The 24,345-nt window shown below is 58.5% G+C and overlaps 1 protein-coding gene across 16 annotated transcripts in view; it reads right to left on the reverse strand.

The window, feature by feature from the left end:
• Positions 1-1,848: 1,848 nt before the first annotated feature.
• Positions 1,849-24,345, reverse strand: part of RAP1GAP (RAP1 GTPase activating protein) — a 61,859-nt gene continuing 39,362 nt past the window's right edge. For 6 of the 16 annotated variants that reach the window (XR_008426349.2, XR_008426348.2, XR_008426343.2 and 3 more), the window contains 24 exons: positions 23,558-23,593; positions 22,371-22,418; positions 21,078-21,116; positions 20,544-20,729; positions 17,233-17,336; positions 16,923-17,001; positions 16,491-16,544; positions 15,341-15,424; positions 15,042-15,142; positions 14,780-14,909; positions 14,544-14,675; positions 13,331-13,486; positions 12,821-12,892; positions 12,043-12,129; positions 11,478-11,615; positions 9,479-9,610; positions 7,526-7,603; positions 6,546-6,655; positions 5,486-5,599; positions 4,062-4,185; positions 3,010-3,112; positions 2,550-2,684; positions 2,360-2,397; positions 1,860-1,959 (listed from right to left, as the gene is read on the reverse strand). Coding sequence is in view for 7 of the 16 variants with exons in the window: in XM_053920111.2 (XP_053776086.1) it covers positions 2,389-2,397; positions 2,550-2,653; positions 3,010-3,112; positions 4,062-4,185; positions 5,486-5,599; positions 6,546-6,655; positions 7,526-7,603; positions 9,479-9,610; positions 11,478-11,615; positions 12,043-12,129; positions 12,821-12,892; positions 13,331-13,486; positions 14,544-14,675; positions 14,780-14,909; positions 15,042-15,142; positions 15,341-15,424; positions 16,491-16,544; positions 16,923-17,001; positions 17,233-17,336; positions 20,544-20,729; positions 21,078-21,116; positions 22,371-22,418; positions 23,558-23,575 (2,202 nt within the window). In the remaining 9 variants the exon portion in view is untranslated. Of the gene's footprint in view, positions 1,960-2,359; positions 2,398-2,549; positions 2,685-3,009; positions 3,113-4,061; positions 4,186-5,485; positions 5,600-6,545; positions 6,656-7,525; positions 7,604-9,478; positions 9,611-11,477; positions 11,616-12,042; positions 12,130-12,820; positions 12,893-13,330; positions 13,487-14,543; positions 14,676-14,779; positions 14,910-15,041; positions 15,143-15,340; positions 15,425-16,490; positions 16,545-16,922; positions 17,002-17,232; positions 17,337-20,543; positions 20,730-21,077; positions 21,117-22,370; positions 22,419-23,557; positions 23,594-24,345 lie in introns of all 16 variants that reach the window. The other 10 variants (XM_053920115.2, XM_053920113.2, XM_024554337.4 and 7 more) reach the window with 7 other exon arrangements.

The following is a 24,345-nucleotide window of genomic DNA, read 5'->3' on the forward strand; positions in this document are numbered from 1 at the left end:
CTAACACCTTCTGGGGGCCTCCTGGCCACCCCCTGGCCCCAACAACAGCTTCCGTGGTCCTCCCCTCCCTGCCCTAACACTGCCCTGCCAATCACCAGGGCACTCCGTTTGAAATCCTCCATGCCTCCGTTGCTCTCAGCATAAAGCCCTAGCCCCTTGGTCTGGCATTGAAGGCCCTGTGGCCTCGGGCCTCATCTCTGTCTCCCTGTCCCCAAAGTCATCACCATCTCATCACTCACAACTGTTTGCCACCTTCCCAATTCCCCTCTGTATCTTCGCATCTGCGGTCCCCTCCCCCAGGGACACTTTCTGAAATGCTTGGGCATCACTGTTCTGGTCTTCCCCACGCCTCCCTCACCTCACCCAGGCTCGGCCCCCTCCTCCTGCACACCACCTGTCCCTCGTTATAGTAACTGCCCTGCACTGTGAGCTCCTCCCAAGCCGGTGGGACTCAGCCCCAACTGTTCCAGTAAGCGATCCTTCACTGCCCCCTGGTGGCCACATAGGGGAAATCTTGGGCTTCACCGAGCCTGAGAAGTGGGAGCGCCCACTGTGTGCCAGACACAAAACAACCCCCTGGGAGACGAACCCTTGCTCCCATTTTACAAAAGTGGAAACTGCAACTCAGAGAAGCTAGTAAGTTTCCCACTACCACGTAGTGGATGGTGCCAGGACTCCAACCTGGGCCGGCCAGATTCAAAGCCACCTTCTTCCCCTGTGGAGAAGGGGAAGGGGTGAGGGGAAGGGCAGCACCGCAGGAGGAAGCCATGGCTGGTGCTTAGAGCCTGTGGTTTGGCCTTGGAGGTGCCCAGACCCAGCAACTCTGACCGGTGGGGCAGGGGAGACAGGACCCCCTCTACACTGGTACCAACAAGACCTGTCTAGGGTGGATCTGGGCAGGGTTCACGCAGAGCCACGTCCAACTCGGGATACAATAGCGATAAATAGAATTTATTTTGTACAACTGTTACCAACGTACACATGGCCACGGGGGCTTCCCAAATGGGTGTTGGGGTGGGAAGGCTGGCCTTCGGCGTGGCGCCTAAAAAGTGTGGACAGACACACACAAGGAGGTGGACTCACAGCAGCTGTGCCTGGCTGCCCCCTCCATGGGAGCGGGGGCGCAAAGGCCAGGCCTGTAACTCTAGGCCAGCAGAGACCTGTCAGCCTGGAGTGCCCAGAATATGGGATGGCAGGGGCGAAGCTGAGGAGCCAGGTAGGTCCACCTCCCTCCCACAAGGGGGTCACTTGTCTGTCACATGGAGGCAGTGGACAGGGCATTGGCAGATCTGTGGTAGAGCTTGAGGGCCCAGGAGGGGCAATAGGCATAGCCAGTTCCCTGCCCCTCAGCCCACCTGGGGCCCCAGGGACCCTAATAAGCAGGGTAGGGTGGTGGGAAGCCCCTGGAAGGACAGTCCCCCATTCTGGGGCAGGTGTATGGAATCACAGTCGTCAGTGACCTCTGAAATAATCTTGTCCATTTGTAGCTGAGGCACCCAGAGAGGGAGAGTGACTTGCCCAGAGTCACACAGCGGAACCCAGATTGGAAGCCAGGACTCAGGACTCCCAAGCTAGTGCTCATTCACATCTCACCCTGTTGCCTGTCGCTGGTACGCACTGAGACAGCTCAGCACGCCCCATCTTGCCCCCCAAGTCTAGAGGGGCATTAAGGTGTGAAGGAGGGCCCAGGTGGGAGCAAGCCAGGCCTGCAGTCTTGCTGCAACTGACCACCCCCTGCACCAGCCTGACCCCCCAGCCTGGCGAGGGGAGGGTGATGCCAGCAGCTTCCCGCTCCCAGGTCTGGATGGCTCTGCCCTGCAGAGACAGCCCAGATGGTGGACCGAGGGGAGGGTTGGGGAGACAGGGGGCAGCCCACAGGCTGGCGGTGGCCTTGGGGGCAGAGGTCCCATCTGCCTGGACCTGACACAGCGTCTTCACTTTGTGCTTCTTCGGCCTCATCTGCAGGATGCAGGGAGATGGAGACACCGTGAAGCGGGGAGGCAGGGCCCGCCTTTGGAGTTCCAGGCTCTGGGTCTTTCCCTCCCACTGGGAATCCCCCAGACCCCTCCATCCCAGCAGTTCTCAAATCCCTCTCAGGCTCCCACCAAACCCTCCCAGCGACCCGTGGGTAGAGGTGAGGCAGCGTTTATTTGCCCCATTGTACCGACAAGGAAACCGAGGCCCAGAGAGGGGCCCATGACCTGCCCAAGTCACCCAGTATCTGAGTAGCAGAGGATTTGAGCCCAGATATAAAACTCTCAGCCCAGAGAGGGGACAGAGGAACAGGAAGGAGTTGGCCCACCCCCCTGCCCACGCCCACCCTCCCCCAACCAAACAAGGGCTGAGGGCTGGGTCTGACCTGTCAGTCACCTTCCGAGGGCAGCCTGGCTAACAGCCCTGCACAGAGAATGGCGACGAGGCAGAGGACAAGACAGATGATGACGTGAGCAGAAGACACAGGCAAGCAGAAGTCACTGGCTGTGCCCAGCACAGATGAGCCCAACCCTTCCTGGCCTAGGGGACCCCTGGACCACTGTGGCTGCACGTACCAGCTGGGGTGTGTGGTGCTCAGCCCCTTCCAGCTGGATCTTGATCTCTGGACATGCAGGGTCCCCCAACTTGCTGGCGTCTGGATGGGGTGACCGTGAGGGGCCTGGGGAGGGGGGCAGGAGAGAGCCACCTCACTGGCCGCGGGGAGGCACCAGGGAGGCGGGCACGGATGGGCGGTTGGCACTGGTTGGTGCTCCCCAAACCCGCCACATTCCTCCCCCAGGGCACCCCACCCTGACTCCCCCTTTGCCTCCCCATCATCCTCTAAGACCCTTCGAGAAGACACCAGCCCTCCGAGCCACCCGATCATCTTAGACTGAATGACGAACCACCCACTGTCCCCTGTCACATACCCACCACCTGGGGCATGAGAAGTGGTTTCACCCCTCTGTGCCCAACCCTGCCCCCTCCTGCCATTAGAAGGCCCTGCTTGGGGAGCAGCTGCTCCTGGCCTAGTACCTGGGGAGCTGCCCCCACTCGTGGTGCTGACGCTGTCCTCCAGCCACGTGCTATAGATGAAGGAGTCCCGCTTGTGGGGGGTCCCTGAGGACGAGATGCTCTCCTGGAGAGGGAGGAGAGGAAGACGGAGGTTAGCCTCGTTCCTGGCACTGGCTTGGCTCCCCTCTCTCTCCAGCCACCTCTGCCCTGCTTCAATCCCCGACCTCCGATCTTTGCCGCCCTGCAGAGAGGATGGGGGTCGGCAATGTCTGCTCCAGGGAGACCGCAGGGGGACAGAGTGGGAACAGGCACACACCACACACTCCCATTCATTCATCCAGCATTCACTGACGTTCTCCTGGGCCAAGCCACCGAGAGACATCAGGCACGGTCCCTGCCCTCCGAGACCCCGAAGGCTAGGAGGCGACACAGGCTGTGACGAGACTATTGTGATTATAGACTCCAGGCCCCATCAGGCACGGCCTGGTCTGCACTGCCCCCGCTGCGCCTGCAGCGCCTGGGAGAGGACCTGGCAAGGACCAGGTGTCCACTGAAGGTGTGTTGAAGGGAGAACGACAAAAGGGTGCAAAGGGCAGAGCCCAGGGCTCTGTGAGCACAGAGAGGGATCCCTAACCTGCCCTGGGACTATCAGGAAAGGCTTACAACAGGACATGGTGTGAGCCTGAGCCAAGAAGGGTGAGTAGGACCCAATCAGGCAGAGAAAACAGCATGTGCCAAGGGCCAGGGTGGAGTGAGCCTGGTACGCTCGGGGGGACTGACTGCAAAGGTGTGCAGAATGGCTGAAGTGGCAAGAGGCGAGGCTGAGGAGGGAGGGAAGGAGGAAGAGACCGGATCTGCCAAGGTCTCAGGGCTTGGGCCCTCTGTGGGGGGCACTGGGGAGCACAGAAGGCTTCAGCTTAGGGGAAAGTTAGTCTGCATTATTCCTCTGGGCTGGGTCCCCTGATCACGTGTGACACGCACCCAGGCTCAGGCTTCCACCCAAAGCGGCTCCAGGCACCAAAGAGCCCCCATCCCAGCCTGTTGCAGAGCACTCCCACCCTGGGGCCTCTCACCAGGCCGGTATCGTCCCCGTCCACACCCTCAGTTTCCTCCACCACGCTGGCGAAGCTGCTGGCACTGGACGAGGAGCGGGAGAAGTCCTTCAGCACTTCTGCTCTCTGGGCTGCTGTCTCCACTCTGCCACAGACGGCATCCCGTCAGCCAGCATCTCTTCAGCCGGCACCCGCTTGGGGCCCTTCCTGGGCCCACGGCCCTGCCCTCTGCCCTCCCAGCCCAGGGAGCCTGCTCCTGCCACTGTCCTTCCTGAAATGTGGATCTGGTCATGTCCCCACCTGCTCAAAACCATCTCGGGGCTCTCCAGGTGAAGTCCAATTTCTTTGGCTTTGTCTCAATAACTGTTAATAATATTAATCATCTAGTGCACATTTGCCCTGTGCCAGGCACTGTTCTAAGTGCTTTTACCCGAATTATCTCATTGCTACCATTATTAGACCCACCTGACAGGTAAGGAGACACCAAGGCACAGAGGGGCAGGCACACAGCCCCTAGTCAGCCAGCCGTAGGTGGGGGGACAGACAGGACTGGGCCTTCCAATGCCACAGGCTGCTCTCTCAGCCCTCTCACTACTTTGCTCCATGCTCAGGCCCTTGTGTCTCCTGCCAGGAGTCTTACTCTTTCTCTCAAGTCCCAAAAAGCAAACTCATCTTTCAAATATCAGCCAAGGGCCCCTACTCAGGGAGGCCCTCCCCGATTCTTCCTCCCATGGTAGGGTGACCTCCCCGCTCTGGGTCCTTCATGCCTTGTCTCTGGTTGTCCCTGTCACCCCCTCCTGCTTCCCTGTCCACCAGTCTGACTCTTCATGCCGGGCTGGATCCTCATGATGCCCCCAGAGCCAGCACAGAGGTGCTCAGCCAACAGCACTGAAGGGGGCAGGGCAGCCTGCTTGCCCACCTCCCTGCTTCCATTCCTGCCCCAGCCCCTTCATGTGGGCCTGGCCCCTCACTCACTCAGCTCTAATGCACTACCCTTCTCCCATCCTTCAAGCATGCCTCAGGGCCTTTGCACTGGCTGTACTTCTTACCTGGAACCCTCTTCCCTGGAACCCTCTTCCCTCTGAAGGGCTGACTACTCACTCAGCTCTCAATTCAAACCTCACCCCTCTGTTGATGCCTTCACTGAGCACCCACCTAACTCCCCCTATCCTCCCACCCAGCTGTTCTTCATCACATCCCTGCTTTGTTTTCCTCTGACAATAACTGCCTGGAAATAGCTTATCACGGTGATGTGATAACCCTGGGTTATTGCCCCATGTATGCCCCGGTCACCCCTGTATTCCAGAGCCTGGTGGCAGGTGTGTGTCAAAGGAGGACCTGAGAGAGTGCCCAGGCCTCCCTGGCAGTCCGAGGCCCAGGCGGGGGTGGAAGAAAATGAGACCCCCACTCCCAAGCCCTCAGCCTAGTGAGTCCTGAGCCCCAACCTGTTCTTGGTCGTTGGCATCTCTGGGGAGCTCTGGGTGGAGGAGTTCTCGGACTTGGGCTCCTGTGAGACATGTCCGCTGTCTGGGGTCTTCTGGCCAGCCGGGGGACTCTCCCTGCAGGGCACAGGGGGCAGTGGGGCGATTCAGTACCAGGCCTGGCGTCAGGGCAGAATGAGGCCCAGGTGGAGAGAGGAGGTCATGGGCACCTCCTGGCTTACACCCATACCCTGTAACCTCAGAGGCCAGCCCCAGAGTGGTCGCTGCGGCTAGCTGGCCAGGCCTGGACAGGCACCACAGAGCACCTACACCCAAGTCCTCCTCTCTGTGGAAGTGGGTAAATTGTCCCCTGTTATGGATCAGAAACCTGGAGCCCAGAGATGGGAGAGAACCTGCCCAGGGATGCACAGCTAGGACATGCCAAAGCGAAGACTTGAACCCAGGATTTGAGGACGATGCCAGCACCGTTCCTGAGCCTAAGTGCGCCTGCCACCCCACTTCACATGCATTGCACGGCACCCCCGCACTGGCCCCATGACGTTGGTTATGTTCTTATCCTCATTTTTCAGAGTAGGACAGTGAGGCTCAGAGAGGTACAATGACTTTCCCAAGGTCACACAGCCCCACGGTGGTAAAGAAGGGATTCACACCCAGGAACTATCCTTGGCTTCCCAGGAGCTGCCCTGCTGCTGATACAAGATGCTGCCCACCCCTGCCCACACAGATGGACTCACAGACCCCCACAGATTAGCCAAAAATCCCAGGCCTGCCCCCTACTGGCTGTGTGACCTGGGCAACCCCTGAGCCTGCTGACCTACAGCATCCTGATGCGCAAGGTGGGACCCCCATGGAGCCAGCAGAACTGCTGAGTGGATGAAAGCGTGTCACACTAGGTGGCAAGATGGCCTGGGCCTGGTGCCCAGCAGGAACTTGGCCACACAGCTGTCACCAGTGGGGGAACCGAGAGGCAGAAGGGTAGGCATTCCCTCTTTGCCACTGAGTGGGGGTCAGGGGAGGGGTCCGAGGAGACACAGACCCATCCCAGCTGCCCCGCTCCACCCACCTTTTCTCCTGCACTTCCTGTATGTTCTCAATGCCGATGGCGCTGCTGCGGCGTGAGCCAAACGGGCCGGACTTCTTCCTCGTGGGGCTCTTCCCAGGGACAATCAGTGACTGCGGGGAGAGGCCCCCAACTCAGTGCCCACCTACCCTGGGAGCCCTGGTGCCCCCCACATGCCACCCTGCACCCTGCTGCTCCAGGCCCTGAAGCAGAGGCAAAGAGCAAGAAAGAACAGGAGAAAATGTCCATCTCCAGAGAAAGCCCGCCCAGTTTCCAGAGAGGGAAACAGGCCCAGTCAGGGCAAGGGCCCCCAAGACCACCCAGCAGCGTTGGGCCTGTGGGGACTGGCAGTCACTCTGGCTGGGATAGGAGAGGCTCAGTCCTCACAACGGCTGTCCCCTCTCCATCCCCCAGGACTTCAGAGGACCTGCAGCCTAAGGTCAATGGGGAGAGAGTGGGTAGTGACCCAAGCCCCTACCCCAGGGCAGCCCCGCCCCACCCCGCCCCAGAGTCTCCAAATTAGCTGGGGGAGGTTCTGGGCCAGTAGTTGGTGGATATCCCCCACCCCCACCCCCGCACAGGAGGTGGGCCCCAGAAAGGCATGGAGGGCAGGAACCCCCAGGCCAGTTCCGTGGGAGAGGGGGAGTCAGGGCAGAGGAGAGGGGTGGAGCTCCATGCAGAACTGGCGATATTGGGGGACGTGTGGCTGGGCATAGGGTCTTTGGGTACCAGACTGTGGCGGGGGTCCCAGAAGCAGGGCAGGGCCAGAAGCCCCTGGCAGGGGGCACTGGCTCTGGCATAGGTACCAGGCCCCAAAGCAGGTGCTGAGTGCCATCACAGCTGCCAGCACTCCGACCTGCAGGCCCTCGGGCCTGTCCCGGGGGGAGGAGGGCAACGTCCCCAATATGGCCTCCGTCCTGAGAGTGAGCAGAGAGCAGCGCGTGCAGGCAGCCTCCAGAGCCGGTGGCCCCGCGGGCGACAACCTCTTCCACGGTTCCTATGCCTATGGCACTGCCCCGGCGTCCGAATCTACTCGCACTTTTCCCAGGAATAAGCAATGACTGGCAAGCAGCAGAGGGCGGGGCAGAGAGAGACAGGCAGACGTAGAGGGAGTCGCAGAGAGAGAGATGGCGGGAGAGCAGACACAGAGAGGTGAGAACCAAGAAGAGAGTAGGGCAGGGGGTCGGGAGAGAGGAAGAGGAGGCAGGGGAAGGGAAGGAGCGAGGAGGTGGGAGGAGAGAGAGGACAGAGGAAGGAGAGATTGACAAACAGATGGTTATACAGAGACGGGAACGCATGGGAGGGGCCCACAAGAGGGGCACAGATTGAAATACAGACAGACAGACAGAGGGTGCCAGGGAGGAAACACAGACAGAAACGGAACGGAAGGGAGAGGCAAAAAGGAAGCAGCAAGGGAGAGAATAGTGGGAGGGAGGAGGAGAGGGAGTGAAAGCACGGTGCGGGAGGACAGAAGAAACACAAACAGGTGAGAAGGCGGAGAGGAGAGGGGTGGGGAAGGAAGAACAGGGAAAGAGGAGAGAGCGGAAGGAAAGGGAAACACAAGGAAGAGAGGGGAGAGTTGCGCAAAAACAAAAACAGAAATGGGTCTGGTTACTGCCACGGTGGGCGCTGCTGGCCGGGCCCTGTCTCCGGGGCCCCTCTGCAGCCACCCACAGGAGGCTGGGCCACTCTGGCGAGGAAGGGAGTGGCTTGTAAGTCTGAGTTGCGGGGAGGGTGGGCTTGCTTCTTCAACGACACTGGGCTTGGTGACTGCTGGACTGCAGAGGACCCACCTTGCTCCCTGGCCAGGCCAGATCACGGGGCAGGGACTGGGGTGGGAGGTCCTTCTCACCACAAGTGACACAGCCTCACAGCACTGAGCACAGGGCTTGGCATGCAGCGGTCAGTAAATGACTGATGGAGGGAGGGAGGGAGGGAGGGAGGGATGCACGGATGCACAAGGCAAATAAGAAGGATGGATGGAGGTGGGGGTGCAGAGCAGTGGGTGCAGTGCCAGGGGTGGCCACTGGGGAGTGGAAAGCAGCTAGGCCCACAATCGAAGGCCTTCCCCATCCCGTGTGCCCAGCACACCCCCTGAGTATTATAGTATTATTAGTAGCAGAATCCCACAGAGCCTGGCAGATAGTAAGTAATCACACAGGTGCTCACTCAGGAGATGCTCACACAGAAGCCCAATTCCGGACACACAGTAGGTAGCCACGGCCACACAGGCGCTGGCACACAGGAGGCGTCACACAGCAGCTGCGGCCAGGCACACAGACGTAGGTGCTCACGGAGTGAGTGCTTAAATGACAGCTCGCCTCCTGACACAGTGTGTATGCGCTGCTGTGCAGGCTTAGCACACATTATATGCTCACTCAGCAGTCCATTTTCTGACACACGGAAGGCTCTCACACAACAGCCCAGGGCTGGGCACATAGGACCTGACACACAGTAGGTGCTCACAGAGTACATGTCCACACAACAACCCAGGTCCCCATCAGCATCTCAGAGGCAGGCACACGGCAGGTGCTCACAAAGAAATCCAGGCCCTGACACACGGTGCATGCCCACAGCCCGACACACACAGTAGGCGCTCCCAGAAACTCAAGTAGGTGCTCACACAGTAGGTACCCACACCGCAGCCCAATTCCCAGCACATGAAAGACAGCAGGTGCTCAGTAAGAAATGTGACAGAGAGGCTGCCGCAGAGCTGACCCAAAGTCACACCTGAATAAGGGGCCAGGAGGGAGGGAGGGCCAAGGAGCTGGGAAGGAGACTCTCAGCACCAGAGTCAAAGCCTGGGCACTTGACCCCCTGGAGAGCAGTGGCTGGACTGACTCTAGAGCCCAGGATGGATGACTGTTAGGTAGCAGGACAATGGGGGGGGGGGGGCGGGCAGGGGACAGCTGAAGGCCCCCGGGGAAGGCACTCACTATTCCAGCGGCCTTGGCCAGGTCAGGGTTGTTGGGCGCAAAGCTCCCGCTGTGGCTGGTGGACACGGTGTTGGGCTTCTTGTTGCTTAGTCCCATGGCGTCCATGGACTGGCTGCGGCTCCGGATGACCCGCTGTGAAGGTGGCAGTGGGGTAGGGGAGGCACAGGTTTTGTAAGTACCTGCCCCTCAGGGAAACCCGGGAATCCAGGCATCTGGTTCCTCCCCGCCAATGCCACTCTGAGTGACCCCAGGAAGTCCTTTTGCATGAGGCCACACAACAGTCAGGTCCACATGGTGCCAAGGATCGTTTGGGTCTTGGCTCTGCCACCAACTTGCTGGGTGACCTTGGGCAAGCCACTTACCCCCCTGCGCCGGTGAGCCTCTCACATGGTTGTTGTGAGGACTGCAGAAAATACTGGGCCCTGGCCAAAGGCGGGCACAGAGAGCCCTCCAGAAGTCTTGGTTTCTTTCTTTCAGGAAGCCTTCCTAAAGCTTTTTTTCTTCCCTCCCTTGCATTTTCCGTCAGCCCATACTGAACACTTACTCTAGGGCCAGGCACTGTACATTCTGCCCCATGAGGAAGGCACGGTTGCCACGCCCATGTTACCCGGGCTGAGCTGAAGCAGAGGTAAGTCTGGAATCCAGGTGTCAAACCCAAATCCAAAACTGTGAGCACTGCTGCCTCTGAGAAACTCTCTGACCTAATCCAGGCCTACTGGGCAGCACCCATACGATGTGGGATCACTGGAGCCCTCCCTCAGAGAAGACACCCCCAACCCCAGCTCACCCCACCCATCCCTGTCTCCAGGGGGCAGAGGCAGGCTCTCCTCAGGCCTCTTTCTCAAAAACGGTCTGTTTGCTTTAGTGCAGGGCAGACCTGGACAGCTGAGCTAATCCCCCTAGGTGAGCCCACGTCCCCAGCTGTGTGGCCTGCCTGGGATGAGGGTGGGGCCTGGTTGGGCACCTGGAGGATGGGTAGTCCTCCTCCTGTGAGTGGAGGAGGTGGTGGCAAAGCAGCATCCCCTGGGGACCTGCAGTCCCAGGCAGTCCAGGCGCTATCTGAGGAGACGAGGAACTCCTTCCTCTGTCTGCCTCTCACTGTGGACAACGGTTGCTGCGGTAGATAGTCAGGGATTCACATTTTGCTTTTTCAATTTCCACTGCACTGATCAAACTGCTTTACAAGTAATTCTCAACAATTTCAGGAGGTAAGTTGCCACTGCCCTACCTGACAGAGAACGAAACTAAGGCTCAGAGAATGAGCAAGCTGGTGAGAGACAGAGCTGGAATTTGATCCCGGGGTGTCTGTGTGCTTTAACTCTGAACTAAACCAGAGACAGCCAGAGTGGGTCACGCAAGCTGAAGGTCGCACACGCCAGGTCCCTGGCCTATGGCCACTCGGTCCACACACCCCTCCGGGGCCTGTTTCTTTACTTCAATGAGGACAAAGGCCTCCTCCCCTCTTCTCATATGCTGACCTAGTAGCCACCACCCTTGGCACCAGAAACACCTCGTTGCCACCCAGACGGCTCCAACTTTCAGCGGAACTCCCAGGCAGCCTCCGCCCCCACTCCTAGGCCCCTCCTCCAACCCTTAGCTCCTCCCCAGACCTCCACCTTAAACTCCCAATTGCAAGCTCTACCCTCTCACAGAACCCACCAAGGCTAAGCCCACCCCACTAAAGCCTAAATCCACCGCGAGCCACACCCCCATCCAACTCCACCCCCAAGGTGAGCCCGCCTCTAGCCACACCCCCACGCTTGCCCATAACCCCTCCCCGAACCACGCCCCCACCCAACTCCACCCCCAAGGTGAGCCCGCCTCTAGCCACACCCCCATGCTTGCCCATAACCCCTCCCCGAGCCACGCCCCCACCCAACTCCACCCCCAAGATGAGCCCGCCTCTAGCCACACCCCCATTCTTGTCAATAACCCCACCCCGGAATCCACCGCAGCCAGGCCCCAGGCCCTCCGAGCCCAGGTAGACCTGGCCCTTCACCTTGAAAGACTCGAAGAAGCCGCCGCCACCGCCGCCGTTCTCCATCTTGTCCTCGTCGCCGCCCAGGCCCATCATGGACTGGCTGTGGATGTGTAGTTCCTCATAGAGCGTCTCCAGGAGGGCGGCCCGTGTCCGCTCCTGCGGGCCAGGCCCAGGCCGTCAGGAAAGACCCCAGTGATCAGCCCTTCGTCCCACAGTTCGAATCCTGGCTACTTTCTCTGAGTGAGTGGGGAGTGGGCCACCCCTCCTCCTCCCCCCGCAAGGCTGCCTCGGGCTTCGCTCAGGCCCCTCCAGACCTGACCTCCTGTCCCCACCTCCACTTTCCCCCTGCCCACGGAGTCCTCGGTGCCGGCCTGCCCACCAGCCCCTCCCGGGCATTGCTCACACATTCCCTCCAAATGCCTTGCATCCTCTCCCTTGACCCTCTCCCTACTCATCCGTAAATCCGCATTCCCCTAGCAGCCCTCCCCAAGACCAAGGTCTGAACTTGGCTTTTCCCTCCCCAAGGGGCAGAGCTAAAATTCTGAATCGGGGGAGGGGCTCAGCCCCGACAGCCCATCCTCACCTCCAGTTTGGCAAACTTCTCTGCCTTGTAGCAGGCATATTCAGCATTGATCAGTTTTGTCAGCAAAAATTCCTGGAACTCGGGCCCCTGGGAGCCCCAGGGTGTGGAGGAGAGAAGAAAGGCGGGGTCAGGCAAACGCAGAGACAAGGGGCTGAGCCCTTGGGGGGTCAAGGGCTGGAGTCCCTGAGCCACACTCTGCTGAAGCCTCATCTGGGCTTCACCTTCTTCACTCCCATGGCACCTCCTTGGGCCCAGCGTCCCAGCCCGGGCACCTGTGAGGGCCCCATGCCCTTCATGACTGCCCGCCTGCCCGCCCCTCGGGAGAGCAAACCCAGTGTCAGGGGCGGGTTGGGGGCTCTGGCTGCTGCAGTCTGTGGACTAAAGCCCAGGCTCTACGTGTGGCTTCCTGAGAGGTGAGAGACGTGTGCCCCTCCCCAAACATTTTAACAAACTATAGAAATGATCCCTGAAAGTATAGTCTTCTCCCCAAACATTTTAGAAGAAGACTCATTGTCAAAAAGATAATAGAAATGAGGAAAGGCTACAGGGTCTGCTACAAAAAATGTAAACCAATGATACAGTTTGTTCTGTGACTGTGTAAATAAAGGCCAGTTTTCAGCAAGATGAACAGAGAAGCAGGCCTCAGGTGCACAGTCGGGGAGCCCAGCTGCCCTGACACACAGTGGGGCTTCAGGACCTAGAATGGCAGTGTGTGTCCCCCTCCCAGCCCCCACCCATGTGGTCCCACCCATGCAGGGGGCTGGGGGCAGCCTCTCACCTTCCTGAACACAGCAGGGTCTGGGAGTGGGGGCCCAAAGAAGGGTACATCATCTCTGGCCGTGACAGAGACCTGGAAGGGAGGGCACAGTCCCTGTGGAATCCCCACACCCGCCAGACACCCCTAATTCACATCCCTACCCTGCCCCATGCTGGGCGCAAGGCCTGCTCCTTGGTGGGGGAGGGTCAGTGACAGCTGAGTGACTAAACCCCATGATTTCAGCTCCTCCATCCTTGGCCCTGAACTTGAGTAGTGGGAAGGGGTGTAGAATCTCAGGAGTCATGGGGGATGGTCAAGGGGAGGATGCTAACTGTCCGCTTTGAGGGGGAACGTTTGGGGAACAGAGAGGGCAGGATGGGAATCTTCCACCAAGAACAGGGCTTAGAGCCCTCAGGACCGCCCCCCATCTACAGCTGGGAAAGCTGAGGCTCCTGGAGACTTCGTAGTGAGTGAGGCGGGCCTGTGTCTGGGACAGTGACTGATGCCCTGGGAGGCTCTGAGATCACCCACCTTGTAGAGGGGGCCATTGGGCCCCCCACCCTCGGCCTGCACCACCACATAGGCATGCAGGAAGTTGGACGCAATCATGTCAGGTACAAAGGGCGTGTTCTCATCCTGGAAGACCACAGCGACGATGTCGTTCCCGATGTGCCGCTTTCGCTGCAACTGAGCACAGGGTCACAGGCCTCCACAACTGGCCAGAGAGGGGCCACTGGGCATGGGGGAGGGTACCCTTCGTGGGGGGGGCAGAGGCTTTGGGGTAGGCAGAGGGCACGTTTAATAATTCACTCCCCCCGCCCAGATGTGGTGAGAAACCTGTCTTAAAATTATTTTCATTTTTGCCCTGGCTGGTGTGGCTCAGTGGATTGAGTGCTGGCCTGGACACCAAAAGGTCGCCAGTTCAATTCCCAGTCAGGGCACATGCCTGGGTTGCAGGTCAGGTGGGGGCGCTTGAGAGGCAACCAATCGATGTATCTCTCACACATCCATGTTTCTCTCTCCCTCCTTCTCACTTCCCCTCTCTCTCAAAATGAATAAATAAAATCTTTAAAATTTTTTTTTTTCATTTTCTTGGAATCCTGTGACAGATGAGGAGAAGTGACTTGCAAGCCCCTACAGTGAGTTAGGGGACTCGAAGCCATGGCTCCTGGTCCCCAGGCCCTACCTCTCAGCCCTTCTCTTGTTTAAATACCCAAACGTGGTCCCTCTTGAACAAACAAGTTCCACCTAGCTTAAATTCATGTTGCTAAAATGAACAGAAAATCTCATTTAAAAAAAATAAAATGACAGTAAAGAAATGTTTCCATTTTTCTCACATTATAGTTTTATCCCCCTGGGGTGGGGGTGGGGGTGGGGGTGGGGATGGAGGGTGGGGTAAGGTAGACAGTCCTGCAGGAAGCTTAGGGCAAGGTGGCACATTTCCAAGGTTGGCTCCCAAAACCCGTGCCCTGCACTTCCTCGCCTCCAGGCCCTTGTAGAGCCATTCTTTCTACCTGGGACACGCCCCCCACTTCTCCCGGCTCCTTTGCAGCCTAAAAGGCACTGTATCTTAAAAGCTTTTCCTGACTCCCACCTCTTCCAAGTCTAAGCCCCCCCCCCCCCCCGCCCCCGTGTGACTCCATAATGCCCTTCACTCCCTTTAGAAAGACTAACTCATATTTGTTGAGTTGTCATCACTACACCGTCTCCCAGCCACTACATGTGATCCCTCATTTACACTCACCTGTGAGGTAGGTGCCATTATTATCTCCATTTTACAGATGGGGAAACTGAGGCTTTCACAACTTTGCAATATCTTGTCTCCCCTGCCTCGACTGGGGCCCACAAGTAGTGGGGACTGGATCGCTTCCATCTGCTATATCCCAGAGCCCACTCAGCCTCATCTGGTGGACACTGAGCAGACCGGCCGTGGGGGACAGGAGGACAGGTGGGAAGTGGGCGGGCGGGTGCCCACACTACCTGCTGCGCGTCCCCTTCTGTGTAGGGCAGCTTGGTGGACACGTGAAACATGATCTCCTTGTTACGGAAGTTGCAGTACACAGACTCGGTCCCCGTCTGCCCGTGGGTCACGTCCAGGCCTCCTCGGAACCTGCCCCAGGCCCCCAGGCCACAGCTCAGTCTCCAGCCCCCGCCAGGCCTCCGTGGGGCCGGGACGGGGGCTCCCTTCCTGCCCAAGGGCCTGGGTCAGATTGTACTCTGCTCATCCCAACCTCACGCTCACCCCTTAAAGTCCTGCAGTTTGACCTTCTGGCCAAGAAATTCAAGGAACTCCACAAAGGCAGGGCTTTCCTCGTTGGTGCTGAAGAGTTCCTCCTCCGAGGTCTGGGGACACACAGAGGGCAGAGGTCAGGGAGCTGGAGTTCCTGGGCTGCCCCTTCCCTGCACCCCAGAGAAGGCTGGAAGGAGGACCTCCCACAGTCCTGGGAAGCTGAGACCCTGGGGAGGCGCGCTCCTGGGCAAAGGTCTGAGGTTCCAGGCGGCCAGGCGGGTGAGGGAGCAGGGAGGGGAAGGCGAACACACCTGCCCAAGCTTCTGATAAATGACTCCAAACTTGAAGTTATTGCTGATAACATGTTCATCAAAGGTGACGATGAGCCGGGAAGCCTGCGGGGAGGGGACAACGGGTGAAACAGATGGCTTTTTCAAGTCGTCATTTATTGCTCTTACTACGTGCCAAGCCCTGTGCCTGGCATGCCACACGAATCACCTAATTTAACCCTCAGAACAAGCCCAAGGGGGAGACATTCCTGCTGTTCCCATTTTACAGATGAAGAAACCAAGGTTCAGAGCGTAAGTAACTTGTCCAAGGTCCACAGCTTGCAAAGCGGAGTTGGGACTTGAACTCAGGTCTGTGATTCCAAAGCTCAAGCTCATTGCTCCTGAGTTTTGCCTATGAGCCACCATCCCTACTCCACTCCGTAACATCCAGCTCCCTCGTGGTTCCTCTGTAACCCCCCCCTACCCTTCTAGAACAGGCCGAGTCCCACCAACCCGTAGGACCTCGAGCTAGTTTCCCTGCTCACCCTGGGCCTCAGTTTCCTCTTCTGTAACAGAGGTGGAATCTAATTTCTGAGGCCCCTTCCTTCAGGGACCTTTCTGGACCACACCACCCACCAGGGACCGCATGTTGTTCTAGAATTCAGCCATAGCTACAAGGGTTTACGTGTCTTTCAAGACCCACCTCTTTCAGGAAGCCCCCCTGGCTTGTTGACGACAAAAGTCCCTACCCTTTCCCCACAGCGTCACAGCGCCTGGAAATGCAGCTGCTCTCTGTGGGGCAGGATTTATAAAGGTGCTTGTGTTATTCTCCCTTACCAGGTCTCCTCTGGGTCACAAGGCTAGGCCTCTGAAGCCCCTGGCTCAGAGGCAGAGGTTGCCATTGGGAGGGTCCCAGATTACAGTGAGAGTTTCCAGAGGTAAGGCACACCTCCAAGGCTGGCAACCCTGGGCTCGTATGCAGACTTTTATCGTCTGCTGTGCATCCCTGGGTAAGACACAGAAGCTTCTGGGCCTCTGGTTCCTCTTTTGCAAACTGTGAACTTGGCAGGGTTATTACGAGGACTAAGTGAGAAACTAAGGAAAAACACCCTGCACACAGCAGGCGCCCATAAATGCCCAGTCCCCTGGCTACCCACCAGCCTGCAGTGAGCGGGCCCAGACCCAGCCTTACCTTGGGGTAGAGCACAGGATAGAATCGATCCACATTCACGTCTTCACACACCAGCTGCAGGAGGAGATAAGGGGACACCTAAAGGCCAGGCCGGGGGAGGGGGTGGGGCCTCTGGGCCGCCCAGGCCAAGGTCGGGAAGCGGCTGGCACAGACAGGAGAGGGAACAGCCACAGCTGAAGCGGCGCTGTGGGCTCACGGTTGCTCAGAAGGGCGTGCAGAGAACTGAGGTCCCCTGTTTCTGAAAGTGCTCTAAAACAGTGTCCAAACACACAGGCAGGGGCCCAGCACGTGGACATCATGGGAACACGTGAGAGGCAGGACCTCAGACATGGGGCTGCATGAGGGTGTGCCAAGGCCAAGCTGCACCCCCCAAGCTGTGGGCCTACCTGGGGCGACCAAAGGGAGCCCAGCATGAAGAAGCAGAGGCCTCACCTTCGCCATCTGGACCACGTTGGGGAATTCGGTGAGGCAGGAGATGGGGATGACGTCATGGTATGTCCGGCATTTGGTCCTGGGAAGAGAAAGCCCACGATGAGGGGCTAGGCATTGGGAAAGGAGACTGGAGCCCCTCCACACAAAGGAAGACCCCAGGGAGGATGGAGGCCAGGCCCGGCTCGGGCTCAAACATGCTGTGTGACCTCAGGCAAATCCTTGGCCCTCTCTGGGCCTCAGTCAGAAGTGCAGGTAAAATGAGATGGGTTCTCAGATTATAGAACCTCAGGGCCCCTCACCCCACCCTCACCTGAGCAGCAGCCGCAAGTGCTCCTGGTCCCCGATGACATCATACTTGAGCGAGAAAACGAGGTGGCCCAGGGCGGTGTCCAGTGAGTAGTAGTTGAAATGTTCCTATGGTGGGAGGTGGGGGCCGAGGGAGTGGGTGAGGCTGAGCTTGGGGTTTCTAGAAACCAGACCAGAAGCCCACTCACTCCTAGACAGGGGTCCTTCACCAAGCAGCAGGTGTCACGGCAAAGAGCAGGTTCTGCATCAGCTAGACCCACGTTCCAACCCCTCTGCTATTTGCCAGCTGGGTAGCCTGAGAAGGTCACCTCCCCTCTCTGTGCCTCAGTTTCCTAGCCTAGTTTCCTAATAGGAGGGAGGCCACCTACCTGTGGGACGGTGGCAGGGACTGAAAGAGATCCAGTGCCTGGCACAAAACAGGTGTTCAATGAATGTTTACAGAAGCCCTGGCTCTCTGGGTCCTCACCAAAGTCAGGACCACATTTACATCTCCTTATCGGTGTCCCAGCCCTGCCCTTCTCAGGGCTGAGCACACAGTAGGGGCTCAATAAAAATATGTTGACTGACTGATTGCTCACCCTTTGGTCCCTGAAGCCAGGGCCCATGAGAAACAGGAAGTGAAACACTTCATGAACACATTGGGCGGCTGACCGGGCAGGTTTCCACCCTCCTACCTTACCGGAAAGAGCTGCAGGATGGGAAAAAATGGAAAAAAATACCCAGAGGGCCCAAGGGGAAGCTGCTGCGGAGCCGGTACCCTCAGAGAGGAGCCAGGACTGGTGCCTCCAGGTGGGGAAGTCCCAAAGCCAAGGGACAGGAGTGCTGGGAGATGACACCCCAGCCTGGCCCTGGGCTCCCCTGCCAGCCCCAGCCCCAGCCCCAGCCCTGGGAGTAGGGCTGGCTGCCTAGCCACACCCACCCCAGGAGTCATCCTGGAAGTCGGTCCTGTTTAAACAGGAACACCTGCGCTCCGAGGGCTGGAGGAGAAAGGGGCAGGGGCCGGGGTCGTGCCCCACCAGTCCCCAGCTCAGGGACAGTCTGAGTGCACTTGAGGCAGAGGGTCCCCCTCAGCCCTGCCTGGGCACAGAGTGACTGGTGGGAAACCCCAAATGCTTGGCACGATCTGTGGAGAAGGAGTGGCAGAGGCTTGGCAAGGAGAGCTGAGCCAGGTCCTCAGGGTGGGGAGTTTCCCTAGACCTCATGCCCAGGCCCAGAGGAGCCCAAGGGACACAGTGGGAGAGTGGGCTCAGGGTCCCAAGGAGTCAATGCCCAGAGTCACCCTAACCTCCTTCCTCCGCCAGGACAGGCCCCAGTGTCCCCCCCAAGTCGCCCCACCTGGAGTGGAGAGATAGCCCCGGCTCTCTACCAGCCCCTGAGGCCCCTCCTCTCCGTGTTGCTAACCTCACTCTGACCATCATGCCTCTTCCAACCCCTCCGCCTGCACCTCCTCAGTCCTTCCGTGCCCCAGGCACTTGTTCTGTCACTTGTCACTGCTTAGCAAACTTTCCTGAGTGTCAGCTATATGCTAGGCCTACACGGTCCCCCAGAGCACGACACCTGCCAGACCCAGCTGAGACAGTGGGTGCCCGTCTCTCTCCACCCACAGGGCTCAGCCTGGAGGTGCAATGGCCTTCCCTGCACTGGGCTTGTCCCCAGGCAAGGGCTTGTGGGTGTAGTCTCAGTCACAATGGATTCCACTTCTTTCCCCCCAACCTGAGCTCTAATACCCTCCAGGGTCAGCCAGCGCCTTGGGCTCAGACTGAGGTCAGACAGCTCGCAACTCCCCAAGGAATCACCCCTCCTCCCAACACACACATGCACACGTGTGCACACACACACCTAGCAACATGCCCCCTCCCACAGCATATCTTTTTAAAAAAAATATTTGACATATAACTGTATAAATTGAGGGTGTACAACATGTTACTTTGATACATTCATATATCATAATAGGATTGCCGTTGTGAAGATCTTTATCACATCACATTATACATATCACGATGATATTTATCGTGTTACATAATTGCAGTACAATGCTGCTGTCTGTCCCTACAGTGTGTCGCAATGGAAGGTCAGCCAGAGCTACATCCAATTCTTAGCTCGGCAATTGCGTGGCCTTGACCAAGTCGCTTTACCTCTCTGAGCCTCAGTTTCCTCTTCTGTAAAACTAGGACAATTCTAACCTCACAGATTAATTAAGATATAATAATAACAGCTAACATTTATTAAGTACTTACTATGTGCCAGGAATGGTTTTCTATGCTTTAATGTACTTTTATTTTAAATTTTTATTTCAGAGAGAAAGAGGAAGGGAGAGAGAGAGAAACGCCGATTTGTTGTTCCGTTTATTTGTGCCTTCATTGGTCGACTCTTGTATGTGCCTGACCAGGGATTGAACCTGCAATCCTGTGTATCAGGATGATACTCTAACCAACTGAGCTCTCTGTCAGGGTGCTTTACTGTACTTAATAATTATTACTTCACTTTTATAGAAGAGGAAACAGGCTCAGGGAGGTTAAATAACTGGCCTAAGATTACACCATTCATAAAAAGAAGAGCCCAGATTCCCACCCAGGCCTGGAGACCCTGGAGCCCGCACTACAATCTGTCACCTCGGAGTAAACTGACACAGAGACAGCACCTGGTGTGGAACCTGGCACATGCCGGGGCGCAGAGTGGGGATCTCCCTGCAGCTCCACAGCCTTGCCCCAAACACCACCGGGCAACGACACTGACAAGTTGTGACCCGGGAGGGTTCCCTCGCTGCGGCTGGTGACGGGGCGGGAGCTGCATCAATCCAGGCCACACCGTGACATTAGGTGTCATCCCGCCCCAACCTGGAGCTGCCAGAGGACAGGGCCTGGGTCCGCTGTGTTCACTGTATACCTGCTGCCTTGAGCGGGGCCAGGCACATAGCTGGCGCTCATTATTTGCTAACCCTGATTGAGACCTACTCTGCACTGGACGCCATTCTAAACACTTTATAAGCATCGTGTCATTAAAGCTTTGGAGCAACCTCTGAGGCAGGTATCGTCCTTATCTCCATTTGTACGTTGAGGAAAAGGCACAGGGAGGCGAAGTCACTTGCCCGACATCCCATGCAGCACGTGCAGAGCCAGGACGTAGACCCTGGAGGCGTCTCTGCTCGTGACCGCCAGGCCCTACGACTGCCTTCTGCTATAACTGCTTGCCGAACAGATGAGTGGGTCCATCCCGCACACTCCCTGAGACTGGGGCTCTGGGACTGTCACCCAGCCCCAGTCCAAGGGTTCTCTCCTTCCCAGGCCCAGCCCCCCATACCAGTGGGTCACCCACCTTGCCGAGAAAGTGCTTCCGGTAGATGCGGGCTGTGGGGTTGCACTCCAGCTTCACCTTGGTCGTGGGTGACTGCAGCGGCTCCGTCTCCGGGATGCTGGTGATTTCGTGGTTGGTGCCTTCAATCCAGTAGCCTCCAAACTGGGGCAGCAGGATGAGGGGGAAGGGCCCTTCTCGCCCCAGGACCTGAAGCGGGAGTCAGCTGAGAGCCACCCACACTACGCCCCACTGGGGGCCCCAGGACAATTCCCCAACTCAGACCGAAGGGAAACCAGGGAAAACCCGGAGCCTATGTGGGTCTCAGACCACATGGAGCCCCGAGTCCCATTATCAAAGGATGGGGCTGGGACAGGTAGAGCTGACGACAAGACCTGGGCAGACAGGCTCAGAGGCCTTGGGTTCAAATGGGCTCTGAAGTCCTTGGCCTTTAAACTGAGTCTCCAGCCCCCACCGTGGTTAGACTCCTGACAGGAAGATGGGGGTGTCCCAACTCCTGTGTGATGCCTTCCGGGCTCAGGGGAGCCCGGCAGTTACCTCATGGACGCTTGGGTAGGGAATGTAGTCCTCCTCCGTCTGCAAAACATAAGCAGGGCAGGCCCAGCTGGGGTGGGCTCCGTGCCCTTCACTCGCAGCCTCCCCCGAGTGCTCCTTTGCTCGGCCAGTCACAAAGGAACAGCCACAGACTGCTCCTTTGGGGCCCTGTCCTCATCTCCCCATGTCATAGGAGGGGCAGGGCTTGCTTTGGGGGGCCCCACGGGGCTGGGGCGAAGCAGGCTTTGCTCACTGAGTGCGGGCAGCCTCTTCTGGGCCTCGTTCTGCTCGGGGAGGGGGAGGCTCACTGCCTCCCCCGGAGGAACCTGCAGACAAGCGGTTCCCAGGGCATCAGCACAGCCTGGGAATGCTCATTGAACACAGATGGCTGCATGCCACCCCAGGCATTTCTGATGGCCTAGGTCAGAGTGGGCCCAAGAACTGACATCTCACTAGTCCCCAGGTGGTGCTGGCTGATGGAGCTGCTCTGAGGACCAGACTTTGAAAACTCACACCCTGGACAAAGTGTCAGGCTTGCGTCTGTGAACCCCCTTTAATCCTCACCCCTCAGCCCGAGCCCACTCCCCTAGGTCCAGCTGCCAGTCTTCTTGAATGGCTGGGGTCCCCAATCACCAACCAGAGAACCAGATGCCCACCTGGTGGGGCAATTCAGTCACCCCCCCACAACCCGCCAAGAAAATTTTGAGTCTAAAGGAGAGCCTCCTGGAACCTCTTTCAGTCCCCGGGGTCCTGTCAGTCTCCTCATGGGGGTGGGGGGTCACAACCAGGTCAACCCTCCCCCTGCCCCCTCAGCCTTCCAGGCAGAGGCTACAGGGAGCAGAGAACATAAGCCTACTGGGTTCTGGGTTTGAGTCTGCCTACAACTGCTCATCAAAACTGGCTTCCAGGAAAGCCAGTTTTTCCTTCCAGGAAAGTTTACGCAGGCTGTCTTGTGAGGGATGGGGTTTCAATCCTGAGATGGGGAAGCCTGGAGAGGCAGGGTGAGTTTGCATGGTGGAGACGGGTGGAGAGGAGCTGGAATGAACGCCCCAGGCCTATACAAGGGAGGGGTCCTCCACATCTCGGAACTAGAGGGCAGAGCTGGGTACCCCAGCACCTGGCCCACGGTAGGACTACTTCATGAAAGCAGATGGGTTCGCCTGTGCTGGTTGCTTGGGTGGGCAGCTGTGGCAGAATTTCCCAGGCCCCACCCCCACCTGAGGGAGGGAGTCTGCTCCCTCTTCCAGCCTCATCCAGGTCCCCCAAGCTCTTGGAGAGGTTGTGGATCAGACCTACTTTGAGGGGTGGTGGGAAGGAGCATCGTTGTTCATCCATCCTGCTTCCCTGCAAAGAGAGGGCAGCACTTCCAGTTACAGCCCACCCTACCATTACACCCCTCCCACGCTTGCTGCAGGGCCCCCTCCCCTGGGCTCACAGCCCATCCTGTGCAGTAAGGGAAAGCCCACCGATGTGGGTGACTCCCAGGGCAGGGTGCTCAGTTACTCAGGCCTCTCTGCAGGGCTGGCTGTTCTGCTGGCAACCTGGGCTGTGGGAGGCCGGCTGCGGGGGGAGTGGGGGGTGGTGGGGGGGTTGGGGGCTCTGTGTGGGAATGCCTGCCGCAGGGAGTGGGGGCAGGGGTGGCACGCACGTGCCTGTGTGTGAGTGGGGAGGTGGGGAGAGAGGCTATTGCATCTACACAGATATGTGTTGTTGAGAGAGAGAGAGAGAGAGAGAGGGAAGGAGGGAGGGAGGGGGAGAGTGAGAGACCCTGAGAGGGAGAGGGAGAGAGGGGAGAGAGAGGAAAAGAGAGAGGAGGAGGGGAGAGATGGAGACAGACAGACTAAGTGAGAGAGGCTGAGAAACAGCAAGGGGCAGGAGAGAGGGTTTAGAGGGTGGACTGACATCAGGGAAAGCTCCTGTGGCTTTTTTCAAGTCACCCCAGCCCCCTACCGACCTCTGGATACATGGGGTCACAAAAAACGACAGAAAAACAGACAAGGGCCTGGAAGCAGGGGCCAGGCAGAGGGGCAGGGGCTGCCTGGCTCATCAACACCTCCCCCTATCTGCAGCACAGCCTCTGGCTGCCCTGTGCCCTGCATCTGTCTCCCCTCCCATTTTACATGGGGTCCTGCAGAGTCTGTGATGCGTCTTGGGGATGGAGGATGATGTGTATATGGGGGGTGGGCTGAAGTGGGGATCCCAGCCCTGCTGGGGACCCACACAGGGATGGGAGGTAGGGAGACATATGTGGGGCCTGGGCCCCAGGGTCAGATAGGGAGTTGAGCACTACCGGTCCCCACCCTACTCTGGACAGAGGGCTTGGGACAAAACACTGCCACCATCTCCTCCCTGCGTGGTCTGCCAAGGGCTCCTGGCCTATCTTCAGAGACAGAGGTGTACAGCTGGAGATACAGCAAGGACCCCCCTGGCCCAGCCCAGCCCCGTCTGTGCCTCCCAGGAATGGGCAACGGATCCAGCCTCACCTGCATCTTTTCAATCATCTCAAACAGATCTGTGTTCTGCAACAGAGATCGGGAGAGCGTAGGTCAGTCCGTGGGTGGTCCAGCTGATCCTGCTGAGCCCCCAAGGAGTCTGCACCCACCCATCTGTCCTGGTCCCCCTAGCTCTGTCTTGGACCTGTCACCTCAGAGCCTGGGCCCCTGTGGGACAGCCCACCCAGCTCAGTCCCTTTCCCCGAAGGAGGAGGCTGGTGCCTCAGACAGAGGGATGTGACCCTTAGGGAGAGACACATCTCCCCCATGTCACTGTAGGGTTGGCAGTGCCAGGTTCAGCTCAGGCACCCTCAGAAGAGCCCCAGATCCAGCTGGGACACTCAGGAGGGTCTGTGGTTCCACCCTGCCCCTCACCCCAAGCAGTATGGGCTGTTGGAGGAGAGGATGCTGGGATATCGCATGGGGCTACACACATGAGGGAGTCCACCCCGCCCCCCTCAGAGACAGCCTCTCCTGAGGCTATCCAGGGCACATGCAGGGTTAATCAGGCATCTGCCAGCTGCCTTGGCAGCTTCAGCCTCTCCAGCGCCAACTCCCTGTGAGCCTTCCTGGAAGACGGCATCCTTGATGGCTGGCTGGGTGGGGGGCTGGGCAGGGGGTTGGGCCTGGAAAGCCCCCAGAGTCTCCAGGATGACGCCCTTCCCCTAGCCCCTCCCAGCTCCTGCTGCCCAGCGGGGGCATCACCTGAGCTCACACAGATGTGCTATGGGGTTGTGCACCAGGAAGCATATACTCTCTCTCTGTCTTGCTCAAACACA

This window comes from Desmodus rotundus, chromosome 3 (genome assembly GCF_022682495.2).
Source record: "Desmodus rotundus isolate HL8 chromosome 3, HLdesRot8A.1, whole genome shotgun sequence".
NCBI lineage: Eukaryota > Metazoa > Chordata > Mammalia > Chiroptera > Phyllostomidae > Desmodus > Desmodus rotundus.